The sequence below is a fragment of the Cordyceps militaris genome (assembly GCF_000225605.1).
Source record: "Cordyceps militaris CM01 unplaced genomic scaffold CCM_S00003, whole genome shotgun sequence".
Taxonomy (NCBI): domain Eukaryota; kingdom Fungi; phylum Ascomycota; class Sordariomycetes; order Hypocreales; family Cordycipitaceae; genus Cordyceps; species Cordyceps militaris.
Window position 1 is genome coordinate 2,035,242 of NW_006271971.1, and position 19,218 is coordinate 2,054,459.

A 19,218-nucleotide genomic window follows, 5' to 3' on the forward strand; every position below is an offset into this window, starting at 1 on the left:
CACTCTCTTCATCTAGCCAATCTCCTCCTCTCCGGTTCGACAAGAAACGGGGTCTTTTAAACTTGGACTGGCATCTTATACAAAGCTCTGCAGCCAGGGCCATCTCTTCCTGAGTTGGACGCACAGTGCCCATCCGACTACGCAGCAGTATCGCGTCTTATATCTTCAGCGCCGCTATCTGAACTTCATTTAGCGGAATATACCCATCCTTGTTGTTCTTCTATCACGGTTCCCATGGTGTACAACGGCATTCCGTCCCGCGGCTGCTATCTCTGCAGGTCCCGCAAGATCAAGGTAGGTCAATCTTGCGACTCTTGCGGTCCTGCATCTTTGAAGCTCCCTTTTGCTACCAGTGGCTAATGTAGGAATAGTGCGACGAGACCAAGCCCTTCTGCAATCGTTGCCGCAAGAGCAAACGACAATGCCCCGGTTATCCCGTCATAACAAAAGCTCACTCGCGGCCCTACCCTGACAGTCGCAAGTCTGTGCGGGAAGGGACTGAAAAGTCCAGCGGCTCGTCATCTAGCGACGAAGAGGAGCATTTTGCCAACCGTTGGATGGTCTATGCTGCAGACAGAGTAGCTACGGCCTCGCACTCAGTGGACTCGACCATCAAGATTCCACTGCACGACGCCGCATCATGTCACTTCCTGTCCAATTGGGTCCTACTTTCGCCACAAGGAACCAATCGAGGGTTTTTTGAATTCTTGCTACCCATTCAGAAGAAGGCGACGTCAGGAAGCCCCTTCCACTTGGCCTTTAAGGCTTGCTCCCTCTCATCTCTTACCCAACAAGGGCTTGACCCTGCGATTGAGCGGCAGGCCTCTTCATACTACGTCAAAGCACTGGCTGCAACTTCCGACGCCCTGTCCCGCCCAAGTGTCGCTACAAGTGACTCTACTCTGGCTACCGTGATGCTCCTTTCCTTGTATGAAATACAGTGCGCTAGCGTACACGGCGTTGAGGGATGGGCCGCCCACACTTCCGGGTCGATGCAGCTGATGAACAGCAGAAGTTGGAAAAAGCTCAACACTGATCTCGGCATGGGTATTTTCGTTGCAGTTCGAGTTAACTTGGTGAGAGATCACTTCTTAATGCATCTGCTACCGTAGAACTGACTCGAGCCTCTATTAGATTCTACTCGGTTTACTCCAAGGAAAGCCTCCACCAACGGGATCGGATTGGTGGGGTAAAGGAACCTTCAAAGACAGATATGCCTTGGTTGGACTCCATCTATCAACAATAACGTCCGAGTTGCGACATCAACTAGACAAGCTTTTGGACCTTGATTGCGCTACGCTTGACGACTTTGACCAGCTGTCAAACCTTATGAGGAAATTTCAAGCGCTCGAGGCGCAATGCCGCAACTGGCCTGAAACTCTGCCAGACTATTTCAAATTCAGTGTTGCTGCGTGGATCAGCCATCGTCCACCAGATCCGGCCAAGGCGGAGGCCCTTTTGGGTCCCATCCACAGCTATCGAGGTCCATGGGTGGGAGCCATCTGGAATATGGTGCGAACTTCGCGAATAATCTTGATCAACTCGATACTACGGTGTTCTGCCCTCATACACGAACGCACCGATGTGCAAACGCTCCCGGAACACTCCAGCATGGCGCAATTATATATCGACGTCATTCACGAGGCTGTAGCAGGGGTGCCATATCAACTTGGCTGGTTCAAGAATCGCACAGCTCTGCTACCGACCATGCCCAGTTACGCGTGTGGGCAGAACGGAGCCCAGAGCCGACTTGCATCATTTCTTGCCATGTTTCCATTGACAAACATACGAGATCACGACTTTGCTACGGATGACCAGCGCGCATTCGCTGAGGGCCGACTGCAATATATGGCGTATGGCCTTGGTCTACGCAGCGCAGCGTTTGTTGAGGTATGAATACACTCTCTCGTTGCTAGTCTCCTACACTATTTGTTCCAAGTCGCTAACTTATGTCCCCGGCTCTTCAGTCCAAAGGACGAATGCCTTCCGCCATCATATTACAGGACTATGACTCACGAAGTGCCAGGCAGTGGCGATACCTTAGGTCGCAAGTCACTAAAGCCGCCGTGGCTGAACCATTCGAAGACGTGCCGATTGGCAGTCTACCGGCTGCGCCTACAGCTGAGGTTGCCGAGGACCGTAAACCGACCCTGGAGAGTTTGGAGCTACCCATTCACCCAGGGTCTCCATTCCCCAAATCGGCACAGTTGCATGACTGAGACCCCTGATAGTCTCTGCAGACCGGCTCCGATGCAGTAAACTACCATTGTCTGTCTGCGGATTATGGGCTACACAATCTATGGTATGCTTGTCGTCAAGTCAGGTATACCACCAAACAGTGGCGACATACGGGCATGTCTGAATGACTCACGAGCCCTAGGAGAGTTTTTGGTGAGAAACCATTGGTAGAAAGCTAGCATACTGATAGCTCCCATGATTTCAGATGCTTGTGCGAACTTTCCACCCCAGCGACGCAAGATGATCTCGCCGCCAAACAGTCCCTCGACATGGAGTATTCTCCCATCGCAAAGCAAGCGCCAGCCATCCACTCGCACTCCACAGTCTCACCCATCAAAAAACAGGGTTATGTAATCGTATGAAACGGCCAGTGCCCGTTGACGATGGCGTACAAAGACGGATCCGAGGCTGATCTTCAATCGGAGTGGCCGTTTGGCAACTGGAGTGAGCAGCGGAGTTAATGGGTGGATGATCCGACTACCTGTCGCCCCTCTGCACGCTACGTCAGTGCATCTACATGTGTTACGGAGTGCTATGCTGCTCAGTATTCGAACGACATGCTCGCATTGGGGGAGCGAATACGGCGAAGCGTAACAACACCCGGAATAAATCCCTCAAACTTACAAAAGAAAAATTTATGGCATTTCTCTGTGCCTCTTGGCAGCGGACCGCAGCAGCCAGCAAGTCAACTGCTTCATCACGAGCCTGCAAGCTTCATAGGATCGTTCGGCTGCGGATTGATACAACGCGCACGGTAGAGGGCCAACTACCGCAAGATTGACAAAATCGGGACTGGTATTTTGCGAGATGCAATGCATAAGTGCTGGCAAGCCACATGATTTCTGAAGGGGCGTCTCTGATCTTTGCTGAAAAGACGGGAATCTGACGTACCGGAGACATTGTGGGTGGAAGATCACCATGGATGCTTCCGCCATGTACAACACGGTATGGTGCATGTACAAGCCAATGCAAATGGAAAATAAAATGGAGAAAGCCTTTGAAGTAGCTATATTTGAAGTTCGTTTATACTCTTTAGGGAGAACGACCTCTACTCCGTCTAGACAGAGCAATGTCGCCGCCTCGGACGCGAATGGCCGATCGGTAACTATCGGCAAATTATCAGGCGAAAGTCGGCAATATTATTGTTCTTGAAGATCTTTTTGCGTCATGACGCATAGCTACGGCTCATAATGCGGCAATCGCCAAGCTCGCAATGCAACCTATAGCTCAAACAGTATATGGACACTTTCGCAATACGCTCGACAGGTGCCGATGAGAACCGGGTAGCCGCCCACCCTTTTTTAGTCGTTGACTTGACTTGAGTGCCGATGATGATTCCCAGTACTACTGGAGTACCGGGTTTGTGGCGTGGAATGTTGATCGCATTACTTGCCCGCAGGATGTGCGCGCCGAGCTGCCTGGAGGATGCCCAATGTACGGAGTGCGGTTGCGCACAAGGCATACCACGGTGGTGTCGTGTGCCTATATCCAACTCATTATACTACCAGTCGATACCCGAACGGCTCAACCGGTTTGCACATGCTGCGGGCCGAGACGGCACCTTCCCGAGCAGATCTATATCAAGCCACGCACGCCAAGCCAAACCAAACAGTGCTCTGTTTGAACTTCCCAATGCGGCCATTGATGGAAGCATGTGCGTAGATCAAGGTGTTCATTCCCAATCGTTTCTGCTCACGTTGTTTGGCTACATCTGTAGATTGCACGTGAACCCGCCCGCCCGGCTTGGCGGACGGATTGCCGCAAAGAGAAACGCACCCCTTCCATTCTACCATGGGTCATACGTGGCACCAATGAAAGGAGAGTGGGAGATGCGACGCAACTTGTCAACACGTGCATCTGATCCGGTCAGACGACAGCAATGCTACTGCATGAGGTTGAAAGGCGGCCAATTATGTCAGTCAACCACCACACTCTGTCAAAGGTGGAAAATTTGATGATACTTTCCTACTCTATCGACATTTCAAAATAACAGAGGCCATTAAATCGCTCTCCAGAGGATCAATAGCATGTCTTGCGGATTCACAAGCCACAATACCTCTCTGCTGCCAGATGATGAAAGCATGCATGTCCTAGCCATCATTGCCGTATGTAATAGATTGAGACACAACACAACGTCCTGAGAACGCCAGAAACCAAGGTTATATAAGGACTGACAAGAAACCCAAGCCTTCGATCCAATTTCAGTTTCAAACAAAACACACCCAGAAACACACACACACACACAACTACCCCCCAAAACACTCACCCTTGTGACTATGAGTTTCCAGACCAGATTTATCGGCAGCAACGTGCTCACCAACGAGCTCGGCCCCGACGTCAAGGAAATGACGCTCGAGTTCAAAGAGGGCGAACCCATCATGATTCCCCAGGACGCCACCGGCACGGTCAAGGGCGAATGCTACGAAATCCTCGTCACCTTCCTAAACGGGACTTTGCGCCGCTACAACGCCATGAACGACTACACCTTCAAGGAGCATGTTGCGTCCAAGGCAACCAGTACGTTTTTGCTCTCTTTTCTTCTCCCTCCCCTTCTCTTGAAACCGCGGTATTGATGAACTTTCAACAGTGCGTGAAGGCCACACCCGTGTTTCCATCATTGGCGACTCTGGAGTTGGAGGCAATTTCGAGCTCGTCACCCGCTCTGCGTAAGACTGGAAAAACAACAACAAAAACCCACCTCCAATCGAGTTTGTTCACGAAAAACGACTTCTGCCCCGCTTGTGAAGGGGGTTAGCTGCCCGCGAGCAAGGACTTTTTTTTGTTTGTCTCATTCACGAGGAAATATGAGTTGTATATTTTCAATTCATAGGAGAAAATGGAAGATGAGATTCTGTCTTCAACTACGACTGCGCTAATTGGTAGAAATCGTAGCCAGAGTTTTCCAAGACTCGCAGTTTCAGAAAATGATATGTAGTCATCATCTTACATTGTACGTGATTGGGTATACCCGCCTGTAAATGCAAAACGCCGCAATCCATGCATGCTTGACAAAGAAGAGAAAAAGGCCCCTCCAACGCCTCCCACGTCACGACTTCCAAGTTCTCAGCACCAAAAGAGCGAGAACCCCAACGGCATCAAGGCCGTCCATGCCGCTGCCCAGCCCGACCGCGTACCGGCCGCCGTACTCGCCGTCGCCGCTTTGCCCGGGAGCGGCATCATCGTCTTGGTATCCGGCACCAGGTCATAGACATCGTCATTAAACGTGCTATTAAGGGTCACGGCGCCCACGACAGCGCCCGTCTCGAGCCGCGTGTGCGTGTCCAGCGTCCCGCGTCGCAGGCCCGCTCGCGTCACCACAATCTGGCGGCCACCGCGGATCCAGTTACCGTAGCCACCGTAGCCCGTGTGCTGCCCGTAGCACAGGTACAAGCCGGTACCCGCCGGCGCCGCCCCGCCGGCGTCCAGCCCATCGACGTGGCCGGCCCACCGATAGCACCAGGTGTTGCCGTGGTCATGCCCGTAAAACAGCCCGACAAGTCCCTTGGCGGCCGCGAGCGCCTGCATAAATGGCACGTCACGCCCGCTGTACCCGCCCGGGCCACTCGGCTGGGTGCTGCTGTTACTGGCGGGCGGCCACCCAACGCTCTGACCGTTGATTTTGTCGTCGTTGATGCCCGGGTGCCGCCGGAGGTCGAGGTGCCCGCCGGGCCCCTGCTTCTGCAGCAGCGTGGTGACGTGGATGGGGATGTGCACAAAGGCAATCGAGGGGACGACGCGGCCGTAGGCGGCCGCGAGCTGGGCGCTCGTGGCCTTGAACCAGTCCACGACACTCGTGTCCACCCAGTCGGGCTGGCGGCTGTGGGTGCGGTAGTACTTGCCACCGCGGCTATCAAAGAACCAGAGCAGGAGCTCCGGCACGCAGGCAGCGGCGCTCGTGGTGGAGGAGGCGTTGCAGCCGGCGTCGGCATACACCGGGAGGTAGTAGTTGGTCACGCCGGCGTCCTGGCCGCTCACCATGCGCTCCGTGTACGAGCCGTTGTACGTCTTTTCGCGCTGCAGCATCTGGTCGCGCGAGAGGTTGTAGTTGGAGTCGTGGTTGCCGTAGGTGGAGGCCCACGGGAGACGCCGGGCAGCAATGGGCTTGACGATGCGGTCGACGTGATCGAGAATATCCCTGCCCTGGTACTGGTCGCCGGATAGGAGGTCGCCGTTGAGTACGACCAGCTGGGGCTTCTCGGCGTCCATGATGGTGCCCATGAGCTGTGAGGTCTTGCTGTCCCATGCTGGACCCTGGCCGGCGGCGTCTGGAGGCGGGTCGGTTAGTGAATCAAAAACAAACTAAAAATTAACAAAAAAATTGCGCGAATTGGGAAATGGCAAGACGAGAATTGCTCACTTTCGCCGAAATGGATATCGTTGAAGACGGAAATGTGAAAATTGCCGTCGGTGGTGAACTGCAGCGGCGGCTTGAACGCTGGTGCTGCTTCGACGGCGGCGCCGGCCATGGCAGCCACTAGTAGTGTCTCGGCGAGCATGTTGCTCTAGTTATCGGGTTGCGCCGAATCGGATTGCGCCGATTCCCTCGAGGTATACAACGTCAATCTACGACATGAGAAAAGGGAAGAGTAGAAGATCCAACGGGGAGGCGCTGGCGGTCGTAACGGAGGGGGCACGCATTGTATTTACACACTTGTCAGGAACGCAAACGTATGCAGCCCATCTACCCGCCTTTGCGAGTCTGGACTTGTCGGCTCTGGCCCCGGCTGGGGCACTGCACGGGTAGACGCCATCGTCTCTGGTTGGTCATGGTCATTGGTGTGCGTCTTTGCCCACGGTCGGTCGGTACAGGCGAGGCTAGCTCAGCACAGCCCTGTAGTTACTCCGTCCAGTCAAGGGCACGAGGGCAGTGGCGTTTAGACTTTGTGTGTCTGGACCTGGGCTGACTAGCAGTAGTCATTGCTTGTCCTTCTGGATAGGGCTGGATTGCGCCATTTGTTGCTAGGGGTCTATCTTTGCTGCGGCCCGCCAACAGCTCACCGCGAGAGAGGGGGAGATTCCCCATGGCCGCAAATCCCGAGACGAACAGATCAGGCAATGAAGCACATCGTCTCCGCTTCTCCCATCGGGGCATGCCTCTCACAATTCTCAGCTGGATAGCCCAAAGCCGCCACGACCACGTCTTGGGCGAGGCCAAGTCGTTCAAAGTTAGTTTCGAGTCAATGCTTTAACGTCCAGGCTAGTTTGCGCCGGCGCTATTGCCCTGCTCTCTCCCCTCCGCTAACGCTACGCCTTCGGCATGGTCTTGCCGATTGCGTGGATGCAGGGTTCCATTTCCACATTTTCACAGCCCAGGAGCAGAACAGGGCACTTTTGCTTCACCAACGGCTCAAAAGTCCCATGCGTCTTGGATTCGATGACATTTCAGAGAGGCGACACCGGAATTGCTTCCCAGTGTCTTATTCACCCTACCTAGATCGCTCCGCCCCTTCCCTCCCTGACGCGCCTCCAGCAGCGGCCGCCTTCTTCGAGTCAACATCGTCGTCCACCACTGGCGCAGCCGGAATCTCGACTCCCTCGATCCGGTATTCCAGTCCAATGTAGGCGTCGCTGACCACAATCACGTCCAGCTTCCGGGCCCCGGCCGCCTGTGGCAGCTTCATCGTGCTGCGCGCCGTGGGCCTTGTCCTGGCCTCGAGCTTGCGCGGGCCGCCTGATCGGGAAGCCGGCGCCGACCATCCCACGCGTTTGACAGCAACTATTTCGTCCTTGGCGGCGTCGGCTACTATGACAAACCACCCCTCCGACTGCGGCTTCGGCAGCTTAGGCGCATAGATGCGCGCTTCCCGCTCCACGAGCGCATTTAGACGCTTCAAGCTCACCGTGACGGACAGCGCTGTCTTGTCTTCAATGGAAACTTCCACATTGGGAAGGATAGATGCCGCTCTAGCAAAACGAGGCTGCAGGTGCGCGGATACTCGAAGCCGCTTCGCAAGCTGCGACACCTGTTGCGGGCTATAGGCGCTCAGTTCCTTGAGAGAGAGCGACTCCTTCCCGATCGACTCGGGCTCCAAGCCGGGGAGGATACACACTGGTGGGTCAGTCGGCCAGCGAGCGCACTTTATCGACTGGAGCAGGCTCATCATCTGCAGACAGCTCGACAGGTGTCCCATCTCAGTGAGCACGTCGATGGAAGCCTGCATGATACGAATAGCCTGGTCCAGTACACTGGTCTGATCACCCACGTAATCCGTAATGGGCAAGTCGATTCGCGACATGTGGGCTTGCAGTAACAGGAATGCCTTCACATGCGGATCCCACATGGGCAGGCCGAACGAGTGACCCGGAAACGGCAAGTTGTCAGAAAGTGTTTCGTTGATCAGGTCCTCATTGTGGCGCACAGGAAGCTCGTCGTACTCGCTGGCTCGCGACATCCACGACAGCACGTCTAAAAAGGTACCATTTGCCTTGGCGTGACGGCTCAGATGGCGAATCGTCTTGTGAGAGAGGTAATAGTAGCTCATGATTTTGCCCAGTGGTGTAGAGTCGACATCGCCATTGGGAAAGACTTCCACACACTTGGACTTGGCGAGCTCATCCAACGAGTTGTTGACCATTTCCACCATGTATTCGTTGGCCACCTGCTGCGCGACGACCGTGTTGTGCTCTTCGGCCGAGATCTCCAGTCCGTAGTAGGACGGATTCTTGTGCAGACGCCGGAAGAAGAATGTCCACGTCAGGTAGTCCAGCGCATCCTGCTTGGTCAAGATGGTCTCTGCCGAGACTTCAGCGCACAAATGGTTGTCGAGCACCGTGTGCAGCGACGACTCGACAGGAAAGCCAGTGTGTAAAAAGTGCTTGTAAAAGTCCTTCTTGGCGTCTTGCGTAAAAATACGCGCCACGCCCGAGGTGTCGAATTGCGGACGGCCCGCACGACCAAGCATCTGCAGGACATCGGTGAGGTCCATGTCTCTGTAGCCTTCAATCTTTGCATCGTAGAATTGTGTGCCCTTGACGACGACAAGATGGGCAGGCAGGTTGACACCCCACGCGAGAGTACTGGTGGCAACGAGAATCTGGATCTTGTTGTTAAGGAAAAGTTCTTCCGACAGCTGGCGATCGGATTCGACAAGACCAGCGTGATGCAGTCCGATACCAAAGTTAATAGCCTCCTTCAAGGCATCATCCTTGACACGAGAGAGGTTGAGTTGTAGGTCCTCCTCGTCCATGTGCAGGAAACGGCGGGGGTTATCTTCCATTCCACAAAAGTTGATCAGATCCTTGGCCGTGAGCCGAGTCTGTCGACGCGAGGCGACAAAGACAATCACGGGCTTTTCTGGGCTGTGGTTCTTGATGGCGAGGTATGTTGGTCGGTTCATTGACTGCATCAGTGGACAGAATCCTCGAACCTCGGGGAACCCGTCAATATACAGTTCCAAGGGAACTGGGCGCACAGAGTGCCTGAAATTGAAGAGACCCTCCTTGACACCCAACCAGTTGGCCAGATCGCTAGCATTGGCACATGCCGTAGACATTCCTAGAAGCCGCACCGCGCTCTTGGTCATCTCGGCGATATAATTCATTCGCGAAACGATAATCTCCAGAATAGGGCCACGATCACCTGCAAGCAAATGAATCTCATCAATGATGACCAGGCTGACCTTTCTGACATAGCCTCTCGTCTGCCACGAACGAGATATACCGTCCCATTTCTCTGGAGTGGTGATGATAATGTCAGCATCCTTAATAGTGCGAGTATCCGGTGTGTTGTCGCCCGTCAGCTCAACCAGCTTCAGACCAAGTGGTCCAGCAAGGCGAGCACCCCAATCCTTGACACGCTCACGCACGAGGGCCTTCATCGGTGCAATGTACACAACCTTGGAGCCCGGACGCTCGCGGAACGCCCACCACATGGCCAGCTCTGCGGCGACCGTCTTTCCGGAACCGGTGGGCGAGCCTAGGAGCACGTTTGCTGCTGTGTGGTAGAGAGTGTGGAAGATCTGCGTCTGCATGGGGTTGAAGAATTGGAAGCGCTTCGCGTACAGTTCTTCCAGCGGCGGGTTCTTGAGGGCAGAAAGTGGCAGAGGCTGCAGGTCTAGCAAGTCTGTGTAAACGCTTTCCGTATCAGGGCGAATAAGATGCTGGAACGACACAGGTGTGACCGTCTCAGCCCCAAGCCATCTATCAGAGACGGCTCTGACGTAGATTTGAGTCGGCAAGGGATCAGACAATGGGATCGTAAAGTTGAGCTCGTGGTCATCATGTAGCTTCCTACGGTTGAGGATAAAATATTCATGATGGTAAATTTCAGATGTCTCAGAGTTTTCAACCCAAATGTAGAAGGACTCAGACGTGCCGTGGATGTGGTCTTTCCACTGAAAGTCGGGAAAGACAAAGAGCTTGATTCGCAAAACATCTCGGTTCAGAGGTGCAATTTCAGCCTCGACATGAACCGTAGGGAAGTTCCGGAGTATGTTGGCAATGGTCTTGCCGGCGCCGTGATTATGGACAAGTGCTCCAATCTCGTTGGAGTCCATTTCCTTCAGGGCTTCGATCGTCAGGTGCTCCTTCGAGTCAAGCTGATTCAAGATGGGCTTGGCCAGGTCGAACTGATGCAAGGGGTGCTGGAATGGCCATATACGCTTCTCAATGGACTTTGACAAAGTCAGAAGCACCAAGCACTGATGACCCCAACGGCGATTCAGCGCAAGCATGAAGAGTGCTCTGCAGATGCGGCCAGATTGTTGGGCGACGTAGTTCATGTCATTTGACAGAGCGAAGTCCTCGGGCTGTGCACGTGAAATGTAAGACTGAAGAAGAATATTGGTCTTTGCCTGGGGCGTGTCGATGCCACCGTCCACATCACAGGGGATGACTTCATTTTTGAGGTTGGTGAGCTCTTTGGCTTCACTGTCTCGGGACTGCACATTGTCAAACTCTCCACTCATGCTAATCATCTTGAGAATATCCGCTTCAGTTGCTTGGTCCCGCATCATGGCGTTGAAGACCTGGATACTGCCATGCAGAATGTAGTATTGACTGGCGATTCTACCAATGTCCTTGCTTCGTAGCTCTTCCGTCGTCTCGTTGAAGATAATCATCTGGCACTGCTGTAGTGTGCGCGCAGCCTGGATAGCCAGTTGGCGACGTCTCTGTACGAGAGTCGGGTCTTCGCGAATCTCAGCCCATTCGATGCCGTAAGTGATGGGACTCCGCTGCATGCGAACGAACAAGTAGGAGTAGCCGATCCACTGCACAGCATCAGGAATCGATGTGACTGTACCCAGGGCGACTTCAGCATTGAGATTATCTACCAGCTTTGCCGAAAACTTGGACTCGATGGGCTGTTGTTCCGTTACAGCAGTGAGGTAGTGCTGCAGCTTATCCTGGGTCGTGCAAATCATGCCAATACCAGTGTCCTCAAATTGAGGACGACCAGCGCGACCGAAGATTTGCAGAACATCAAGGATGCCAAGATCGACGAATTTACCCTCTTGGGCACTGTAGACCTGTGTGCCCTTGATAACAACGGCGGCGGCTGGCAAGTTGACACCCCACGCGAGGGTTGCGGTACAGCAGAGAACTCTGAGCACACCTTCGCCAAAAAGTCTCTCCATCAAATTTCGGTCCGCTCGCGCCATACCAGCATGGTGAACACCAATACCCTTGGATAAGAGCTCACGAATATCTTTGGATCGAGAAGACTTCATATCTCGCACTGCCTGCTCGTATCTGGGGCGGCCTGTAGGGTCAAAAAGATCGACGCAGAATGACTCGACTGCCTTCTCGTGCAGCATACGTGCAGTCACCATGGTGTCTCGTCGAGAGTGGACAAACACCATGACTTGGTGATCAACCTCGAGCATATCTTTGGTCTTGTCAAAGGCGACAGTGTCCAAGTTGTCCTTTGATTGCTTGCTGCCCGCTTTGCCCTTGACGCCGATGAAATGCTGTTCAAGAGGGACAGGTCTGAAAGACGCATCAAAGTAGAAGAGACCAGCATATTTGTTGACTCTGAGGAAGTCTGCGACGTCGATATAGTTGGGCAAGGTGGCACTCAGTCCAACGATACGGATAAGCGACTGGGTACTTTCGACTTGGCGCTCGGTACGGGCGACAAGCGATTCCAAGACAGCACCGCGCTCATCATGGAGCATATGAACTTCGTCGATAATCAGCAAGCGGACCTTTTGAACCAACTCAGTGTCTCCAGTGCCCTTTCTGGTAACGACATCCCACTTCTCTGGGGTCGTGACTATGATTTGGGTTTGAATAATTTCGGATTTTGTTAATTGCATATCACCCGTGTATTCTCGGCACTTGATACCGAGCCATGCAAGACGCTTGCCAAGCTTATCTGTGACTTCAGCAGCAAGGGCCTTCATGGGGGCAACGTAGACAATCTTGAAGTCTTCCAGATTGACGGCAAATTCGGTAGCAGAAGTGTCTTCTATGGGGTTAGGGAAGAGGTGCTGCCCAATCGTGTGAAGGATCGTAAGCATCGCAGCATCAGTTTTACCCGCACCAGTAGGGGCGCAGATGAGCATGTTCTCGCTGGTCTTGTATCCAATGGGATAAACGAGACTCTGCATGCGATTGAGCGCCGAGTAGCCCTTGAAGGTGTTGCGGCAGAGGCCGTCCAAGTCTTCAATCTTGATCAGCTTCTCCCCGGGACCAAGCTTTCCCTTGGCACCCGCGGGAATGGAATACTCTTCGTACTTGTCAAACTGCTTCCGCTCGCTGCCTGCCGGGAGGCCATACTTCTTGCCAGCGTAGCTGAGCGTGTTGCCGGCAGAATACGCCTTGTAGACGTGCGGGTATTGCGTCTCGCGCGAGAAGCTCGGTGCGAGCGCGGCGTTCTTGTGCTCAAAGTCTTGGCGACGCAGCTGCTCGTTGCGCTCGGCCTTGGACAACAGACGGCCAGTGGCTTGGCCGCCAGCCGCGATGGCAATCGCACTAGATGCGCTGATTTCATCTTTGTTCGCAAGGAGCTCGATGATAAAGTCAAGATCGTCGAATCCGATGAGGTCTGTCAGCTCTATCTGCAGCTCCTCGTCCGACTTGCCAGAGCCAATGGCGCTGAGGATCTGGGTCTCAAAGACGTCCTCTGAGAGCCCATTCTTAGACGTAATGGCGGCGCATTTGCTTGAAAGCCACATAGTGTCGTAGCCGCCAGTGGCTGGTGGTTCAGTATCTGCTTCGACGAAGTCGCTGCTGTAGTCGTCGGCGTCTTCAGCGGAAATAAAATCCCAAATGTCCTGGCCAGCGTTGCCGGATGAATAGTCCTCGAAATCGGCGTCGTCGAAGTCGGAATCGATTGGCCCGGGAAGGGAGTCTGGTAGATTTAGGCCAGCAATGGCAGCCTGCATTGCCTCGAGCTGCTGCCGCCATTCTGCTTCTGTTTGTTGAGCCATGGTGTCGTCTTGTCTCGTCGCAGGGGAGTACGCTTGTGTCGGTCGATTCGGGTGTCGTAGTGTTTGTACTATGATTCACGGCTTCGTATATCCAATTCACTGGATATCACCACCCCAATTTCCCGTTTTATAGTCACTGATGGCTAGCATCCTGTGTCGACGTGTCGGCGAGCCTGGTAAGGTAGGAGTCATACCGCCGCTCTCTGCCCCACGTTCTGCAAGATTGATTTGCCCCACCACTGTGATAGAAGCTGGATGACGACACATATTTAGTAGTTGAAGAAGCCTTCAATCTCAACAGACGACTGGTGAATAAATTGAAGTGCATTATTATTGCCTATTTATGCAATTTTTTGGTATCCGATGGCGTGCTATAATGCTCAAATATACAGAGGATGAATGCAAACATGAAATGGTTCCTGATCTGACAGGTAAGCCTCCTACCAACGCCGAAAGATGCTATGATATCAATGAGTGTACTAGGTAGATTTACGATCATTTGCCGCCTCCATTTGCACAGCAGCGATGAAGGCTCTGTCCTTGACCCAGAGGGGCATGGCCTTTATGAGGATATGTTGCAGGGCATGAGCCCAGTAGCCAACAACGACGCCATGGCCGTAGCCGGCTTTTTCAAGGGCGGCACGGGCCATAGTCTGGGAGTCTGGGGTGAAGAAGGATGGCTTTTCCGTAAAGTAAGCCGTATTTGTGGTCTTGCCCACACGGACACCCAACAGCTCAACGTCGCCGCCTTTGCCGAGGAGCTTCATTTCTCGGACGACAGCTTCCGTCATGGTCAGCAAGAAGCGCTTGCTAGCACAATACGACACGAGCAGGGGCAGGCCGTTGTCGGCGAGCGAGCTGACATTGACGACGAGTGAAGGAGAGTTGCGACGCAGGGTCGGGAGCAGGGCGCGGGTGAGATGTAGAGGAAAGAGGGCGTTGAGGCTCACGTTGCCGGTGATGCGAGCCTCAGAAGATTCACCAAGAGACAGGAAGGTAGGGTTGACGGCACCGCCGCCGGCGTTGTTGACGAGGACGGTGAGGTTGAGGCCTTCAATGGCAGTACGCAGAGCGTCAAAGTCGGTAGGGAGAGACGCAGCCGACTCGTCGTCCTGGTCATGCAGGTGCGACTGGCCGTGGACAGGACGGATACAGTTGAGGCAGGCTACCTTACTAGCGTCGGCAATGAGAATGCGAAAGGACCGGTCAGGATGGCGTTCCTGCAGTTGAGTCATGACGAAAGAGAGCTTGGCACGGTTGCGACCGTGAAGCACCACGTTGAAGCCTTGCTTGGCGAGCTCAGCGGCAAAGCCACGGCCGATACCGTCCGAGGCGCCGGTTACGAGGGCCCAGGGCGGCTGGCCGTTGGTGGCATGGGCGTACCGAGCCATGCGGGAAGGTAGCAGGTAGACGCTCACAAACTGGATGGCCCTGGTGACGGCAAGGACGGCCGTGAGCAGGCCGAGGGTGGCAAAGACGCCTCCGAGGCGAGACGAGTCGGCGGCGGCATTCATTGTGTGTATTGATAAGAGCAGAAGTGTTGGGAGGGGTGGCGGCACACAATGCACACAGACGAGGGGAGCAGCGGGAGCAAGACGGCAGCAGAAGAGAGCGCGCGAGGCGAGGAAGCGTGAAATGGCTTGCGTGTTCCGAAACAAAGCTCAGGTGTAGCGGCGGCTGCTGGTCGAACGTGGCCTAGCGGGTTGGTAACACCTGGAGACGGCGGCCTCGGGCCATAGGGAGAGATGAGACGAAGGACGCGGCTGCTACTCTTGACGTTTGAGCTGACGAGGTTGGGCGGAGGCCGGCGTAGGACGGATTTTCAGCGAAGACGGCAACGAGGAGGAAACATTGTTTGGAGGCGGGTTGAGCACGCGCGGGCTAATAAAGCAAAGAGGGGGGGACGGGTGGTATTATAATAAAACCTGTCGGACGAGCCGCCACCGGGGGCCAGCGCATCTCACGGCCGAGGGCGAGAAACCAAGAAGCCAGCACCAGCAGTAGTTGCGGGCAAGCCCAAGCCCCGTAAATTATCGCGCCGCCGACGGCTAGGTAGGGAGTGGGTTACTAGTAGCATGGCGTTGGTGTGAGGCGCGATGAAATAAGATGGTGCGTGTCTTTGATTAGATGGGCGGGGTTGTCATCGTCGCAGAATCGCAAACGGGAGTTGAGTTGGGGCTGTTGGGTGAACAACTGAAGACGCAAAGGGCCGTGATTGAGGTTGCAAACGCGAGCCCGGAACAGTTTGGAGCCGGGACGGGGAGCCCCGCTGCGGGACCACTGAGAGGAAGTACCTAGGTACCTCACGTAGCCTACTAACGTTCGGAGCTGCCACAGAGCGCGGCGCGAGATGGATCCGAACAACAACTGGTCTTTTCCAACTAGGTATGTAGGTACCTGTTTGCCTGTGCATGTTTCCTCTCGCATCGAGGCTGTGCTACTATGAATAGAATCTCCCTCGTTTCTAATCTGTGTTTACATAGCCGTCGTTCATCTGCGCCGAGATGGCGGGTAAACTAATCCTCTTCGTTACGGCGCAAGTAGTTGTAGCGTTATAGCCGACTCGCAGGCTCACAGCACATCAACAACCTGAGACTACGACTGCCTCCAGGTACTAAGGTACCTCTATGTACCTATAGCATCCTCCCGACATCACTCCGCCGCATCACTTATAGCGCTCCTCCCACATTCAAATCCCCTGTAGTCACCTGTAACCACCCAGCCTCCGCGGAGCTTCCCGAAATAACCACCTACTATACTCGGTACAAACATCACCATTCGTTCGTTCCTCGACTTCGTCAACTCCTCTCCCTGTCCATCAACCCGCATCGGCGCAACTTCATTCCTTTGATTATTTCATCAAATCTCGTTAGCGCCGACGGCATCTCAGCCTACCGCCCCGTCCATCAATACCACAACCGTCCCCTCGCTCCACAGGCCGTCCCCCGGATCCCCCAGTTGCCGCTGCCGCTAAGGCCCATCAACTCCCATGATCCTGAACCCCTCGGAAACCACCTTGGTCGGATTTCGGCTGGACAATTTCCGACAGGGGTTCCCTTGCTTCGCACGGGGACAATCTGCACAATTATCTGCACGCGCCCCAACACCACGACATGACGGCGTGGTTCACATTCCTCATCTCAATCACAGATCACAGATCAAAATGTGCCAAGATACATGTTCCATTAACTCAATCCAAAAACTCAAACAACCTAAATCAACTAAAAACACTGTTAGTCCAACTCCCTCCGACAGCCACACAACCACCATAGACACGTCATCCGTATTCCCCTTCTCTCAGCGTTGCCGCCTTCTCTTACTCCTCCTTGCTTGCACCGTTGTCTTCTGTATTGTTAGGACGTCTTCTCTCACTTGCTGTTGGCTCAGGTCGCGGTTACTCTGGTTGCGGTTGTTCAGGTTGCAGTTGCTCAGGTTGCGGTTGCTCAAGACGATTTTTCTGCTTTGCTGGTCTCGCCGGTTGGATACGTGTTGGCTCACGTCGCTCTCGCTCACGTCGCGGCGGCATAGGCCGTCGTTCAGGTTGTGGTTGCTCAGGTCGCGGTTGCTCTGGTTGCGGCTGCTCTGGTTGCGGTTGCTCAAGACTATTTTTCTGTTTTGCTGGTCTCGCCGGTTGGATACGTGTTGGCTCACGTCGCTCTCGCTCACGTCGCGGCGCCACAGGCCGTCGTTCAGGTCGCGGTTGCTCACGTCGCGGCGCCGGAAGCCGTCGTCGGCGCCGACGCGCCGGCGCTGGAGGAACAGGCCGGCTCTCCTGCACGGCTCGCGCCGCCTCTGCCGCCTGACGCATCTCGTTTCGCCGGCTGCGTCTCCTTTTGAGCATAGGCAGTATGACGTGCATGTACTTGAGCACTCCCAAGTCAGCATACCCCGGCTCCTGTCCTTCCTCCGCCCACCGCCACCCGACATTGGGTTCGATGCGTACTACTTCCAGATGATCCCAGTCGTTGTTCCATATTCCCTCGTCCATCCACTGCCTGCGTATGAAGTCCCCCGGTGCCGTCGGCCAGCACTGTTCGCCCTCTAGTTCTACCCCGCCTCTCCTTGTCGATTCCACCATGCACTCAACCTCAAAGGCAAACCACGGCCGAGAACGGATGAATTCGTCACCTTGATAGGAAGTCCAGCCTTCTTTTGGACATTGATGACGGGCTGTTTCCTTGCTCAGCTTTCCGTACTGGCCGGGCCTCATATCACCACAGGCCTCGATAGCATCGCGGAGAAGTCTGAGATTGCCCTCGCCATCCTCCTCGGGCCGCCTTTTCTGCCACGGCCATCGCCAGTTTGCCTTTGGTGTCGCTGTCACCATCCAATCTCTATTCCAAGCTCCAATGTTCCTCCAGCGTTCCCACACAAAATATCTTGCCATTGACTTTCGGTCTACAATATCCAGGGCATGTAGTTCCTGCGCCGTCCCGTTGTTGCATTGATCAGCGTTCCCCAGAAACAGCATCATCCTCTTCCATTCAAGCCCTGCTTCAGTGAGAATCCTTGCTTCGGGTCTGCCAACCGACGAGCACTCTATGTTCGGGTTTGCGTTTGTCTTTAGTCTTTTGTCATATTCTATCACGTCGTTGATTGTGATTTGCCGTCGCAGTGTAGCCTCGTGCTGCCGATATATCTCTTTCTCGACGTCGATTACTTCTTCATGCAAAACTCCAAAATGCTCAATGATCCCCAGATTTAGGGCTGAGAACTGATAATCGCAATGTTTTGGACTTGGCGGATTGTTGAGGCGCTCTTCTAGTCTTTCGTCAAGCAGGCTCGGGGACCCTTCGTAGATCTCCAGTGCCGTGGCTTGGCTGACCAGAGCCCTAGTGAAGTCATCATTTATCCCCCGCGAAAGATCCATGGTGACTTGAATGAGTACTTTCATCTGCTGTGGTGGATTGGGGGCTAGGCATTTATACTTGAGGAGAGGGAGGACCTGGTATTGCAGCTGACCTCGCGCAGACCTCATTGTAGCCAATGATACTCCAAGAATATTTCTCAAAGATTGGTGTACGATTTATTCTGTGTCCTGTCTCACCTAACTTTGCTTTTGTTTCTGGTGAATTTAAGCGCCAACGGGTTGCGGTTTCGCTGGGTTTCATCCGTCCATTGTTGTCGGTCAGGTAGCCGCGGGGCTCACGCACAAGATGACGGTACACAGCCGCCGCTTACCCCTTGTACTGTATGTTTGCTCCTTGTGCACCTTTCACTTACATGGGGCGCTTACAATATTGGTTTCAATATCCAAATTCTTTCATGCAAAGTTTTATAGAACAGGCAACATGCAGACTCGTCAACTGGTGGTGCAAGCTAGCTAACATCTGCCAGGCGCGCCAGCAGAATAGTGACATCTTTTGCCACTTTTTGTCGAAATCTGGCTTGTCAAAATCAAATGAAACTTTATGGTTTAAAAGAAAAGAAACTAGAATTGACTACGGAATTTGTAGCATGGCTGCTTGCTAGACTAAGCGAATGACTCCAGCTTGTAGGCACTGTTGGTTTCTCCCGCCAACCTCCATCAACCAAACGCAGTACCGCCCGAGCGCTTCTTCTTAGGGGTTTAAACTGGTGCACTGGGCCAGTTGACCATGGCTTGGCC

At 54.1% G+C, this 19,218-nt stretch overlaps 6 protein-coding genes across 6 annotated transcripts; 2 read left to right on the top strand and 4 right to left on the bottom strand.

Moving 5' to 3' along the window:
• Positions 1-234: 234 nt before the first annotated feature.
• CCM_04247 (Fungal transcriptional regulatory protein) lies at positions 235-2,219 on the top strand (the record flags this gene model as incomplete). The annotated part of the gene is made up of 4 exons (XM_006669395.1): positions 235-294; positions 372-1,076; positions 1,135-1,890; positions 1,968-2,219. 4 exons carry the CDS (start codon positions 235-237, stop codon positions 2,217-2,219), a joined length of 1,773 nt encoding a protein of 590 aa, XP_006669458.1.
• Positions 2,220-2,873: 654 nt separating this feature from the next.
• Positions 2,874-3,700, bottom strand: CCM_04248 (uncharacterized protein; the record flags this gene model as incomplete). Its single annotated transcript, XM_006669396.1, has 2 exons — positions 2,874-3,343; positions 3,421-3,700. 2 exons carry the CDS (start codon positions 3,698-3,700, stop codon positions 2,874-2,876), a joined length of 750 nt encoding a protein of 249 aa, XP_006669459.1.
• Positions 3,701-4,514: 814 nt separating this feature from the next.
• On the top strand, positions 4,515-4,908 carry CCM_04249 (uncharacterized protein; the record flags this gene model as incomplete). Its single annotated transcript, XM_006669397.1, has 2 exons — positions 4,515-4,755; positions 4,826-4,908. The coding sequence occupies 2 exons, from the start codon at positions 4,515-4,517 to the stop codon at positions 4,906-4,908; spliced, it is 324 nt and encodes a 107-aa protein (XP_006669460.1).
• Positions 4,909-5,301: 393 nt separating this feature from the next.
• Positions 5,302-6,734, bottom strand: CCM_04250 (Metallophosphoesterase; the record flags this gene model as incomplete). The annotated part of the gene is made up of 2 exons (XM_006669398.1): positions 5,302-6,503; positions 6,596-6,734. The coding sequence occupies 2 exons, from the start codon at positions 6,732-6,734 to the stop codon at positions 5,302-5,304; spliced, it is 1,341 nt and encodes a 446-aa protein (XP_006669461.1).
• Positions 6,735-7,664: 930 nt separating this feature from the next.
• On the bottom strand, positions 7,665-13,610 carry CCM_04251 (activating signal cointegrator 1 complex subunit 3; the record flags this gene model as incomplete). The annotated part of the gene is made up of 1 exon (XM_006669399.1): positions 7,665-13,610. The coding sequence occupies one exon, from the start codon at positions 13,608-13,610 to the stop codon at positions 7,665-7,667; it is 5,946 nt and encodes a 1,981-aa protein (XP_006669462.1).
• A 479-nt stretch (positions 13,611-14,089) lies between these two features.
• Positions 14,090-15,124, bottom strand: CCM_04252 (short chain dehydrogenase/reductase; the record flags this gene model as incomplete). The annotated part of the gene is made up of 1 exon (XM_006669400.1): positions 14,090-15,124. The coding sequence occupies one exon, from the start codon at positions 15,122-15,124 to the stop codon at positions 14,090-14,092; it is 1,035 nt and encodes a 344-aa protein (XP_006669463.1).
• Between the last annotated feature and the right edge of the window lie 4,094 nt (positions 15,125-19,218).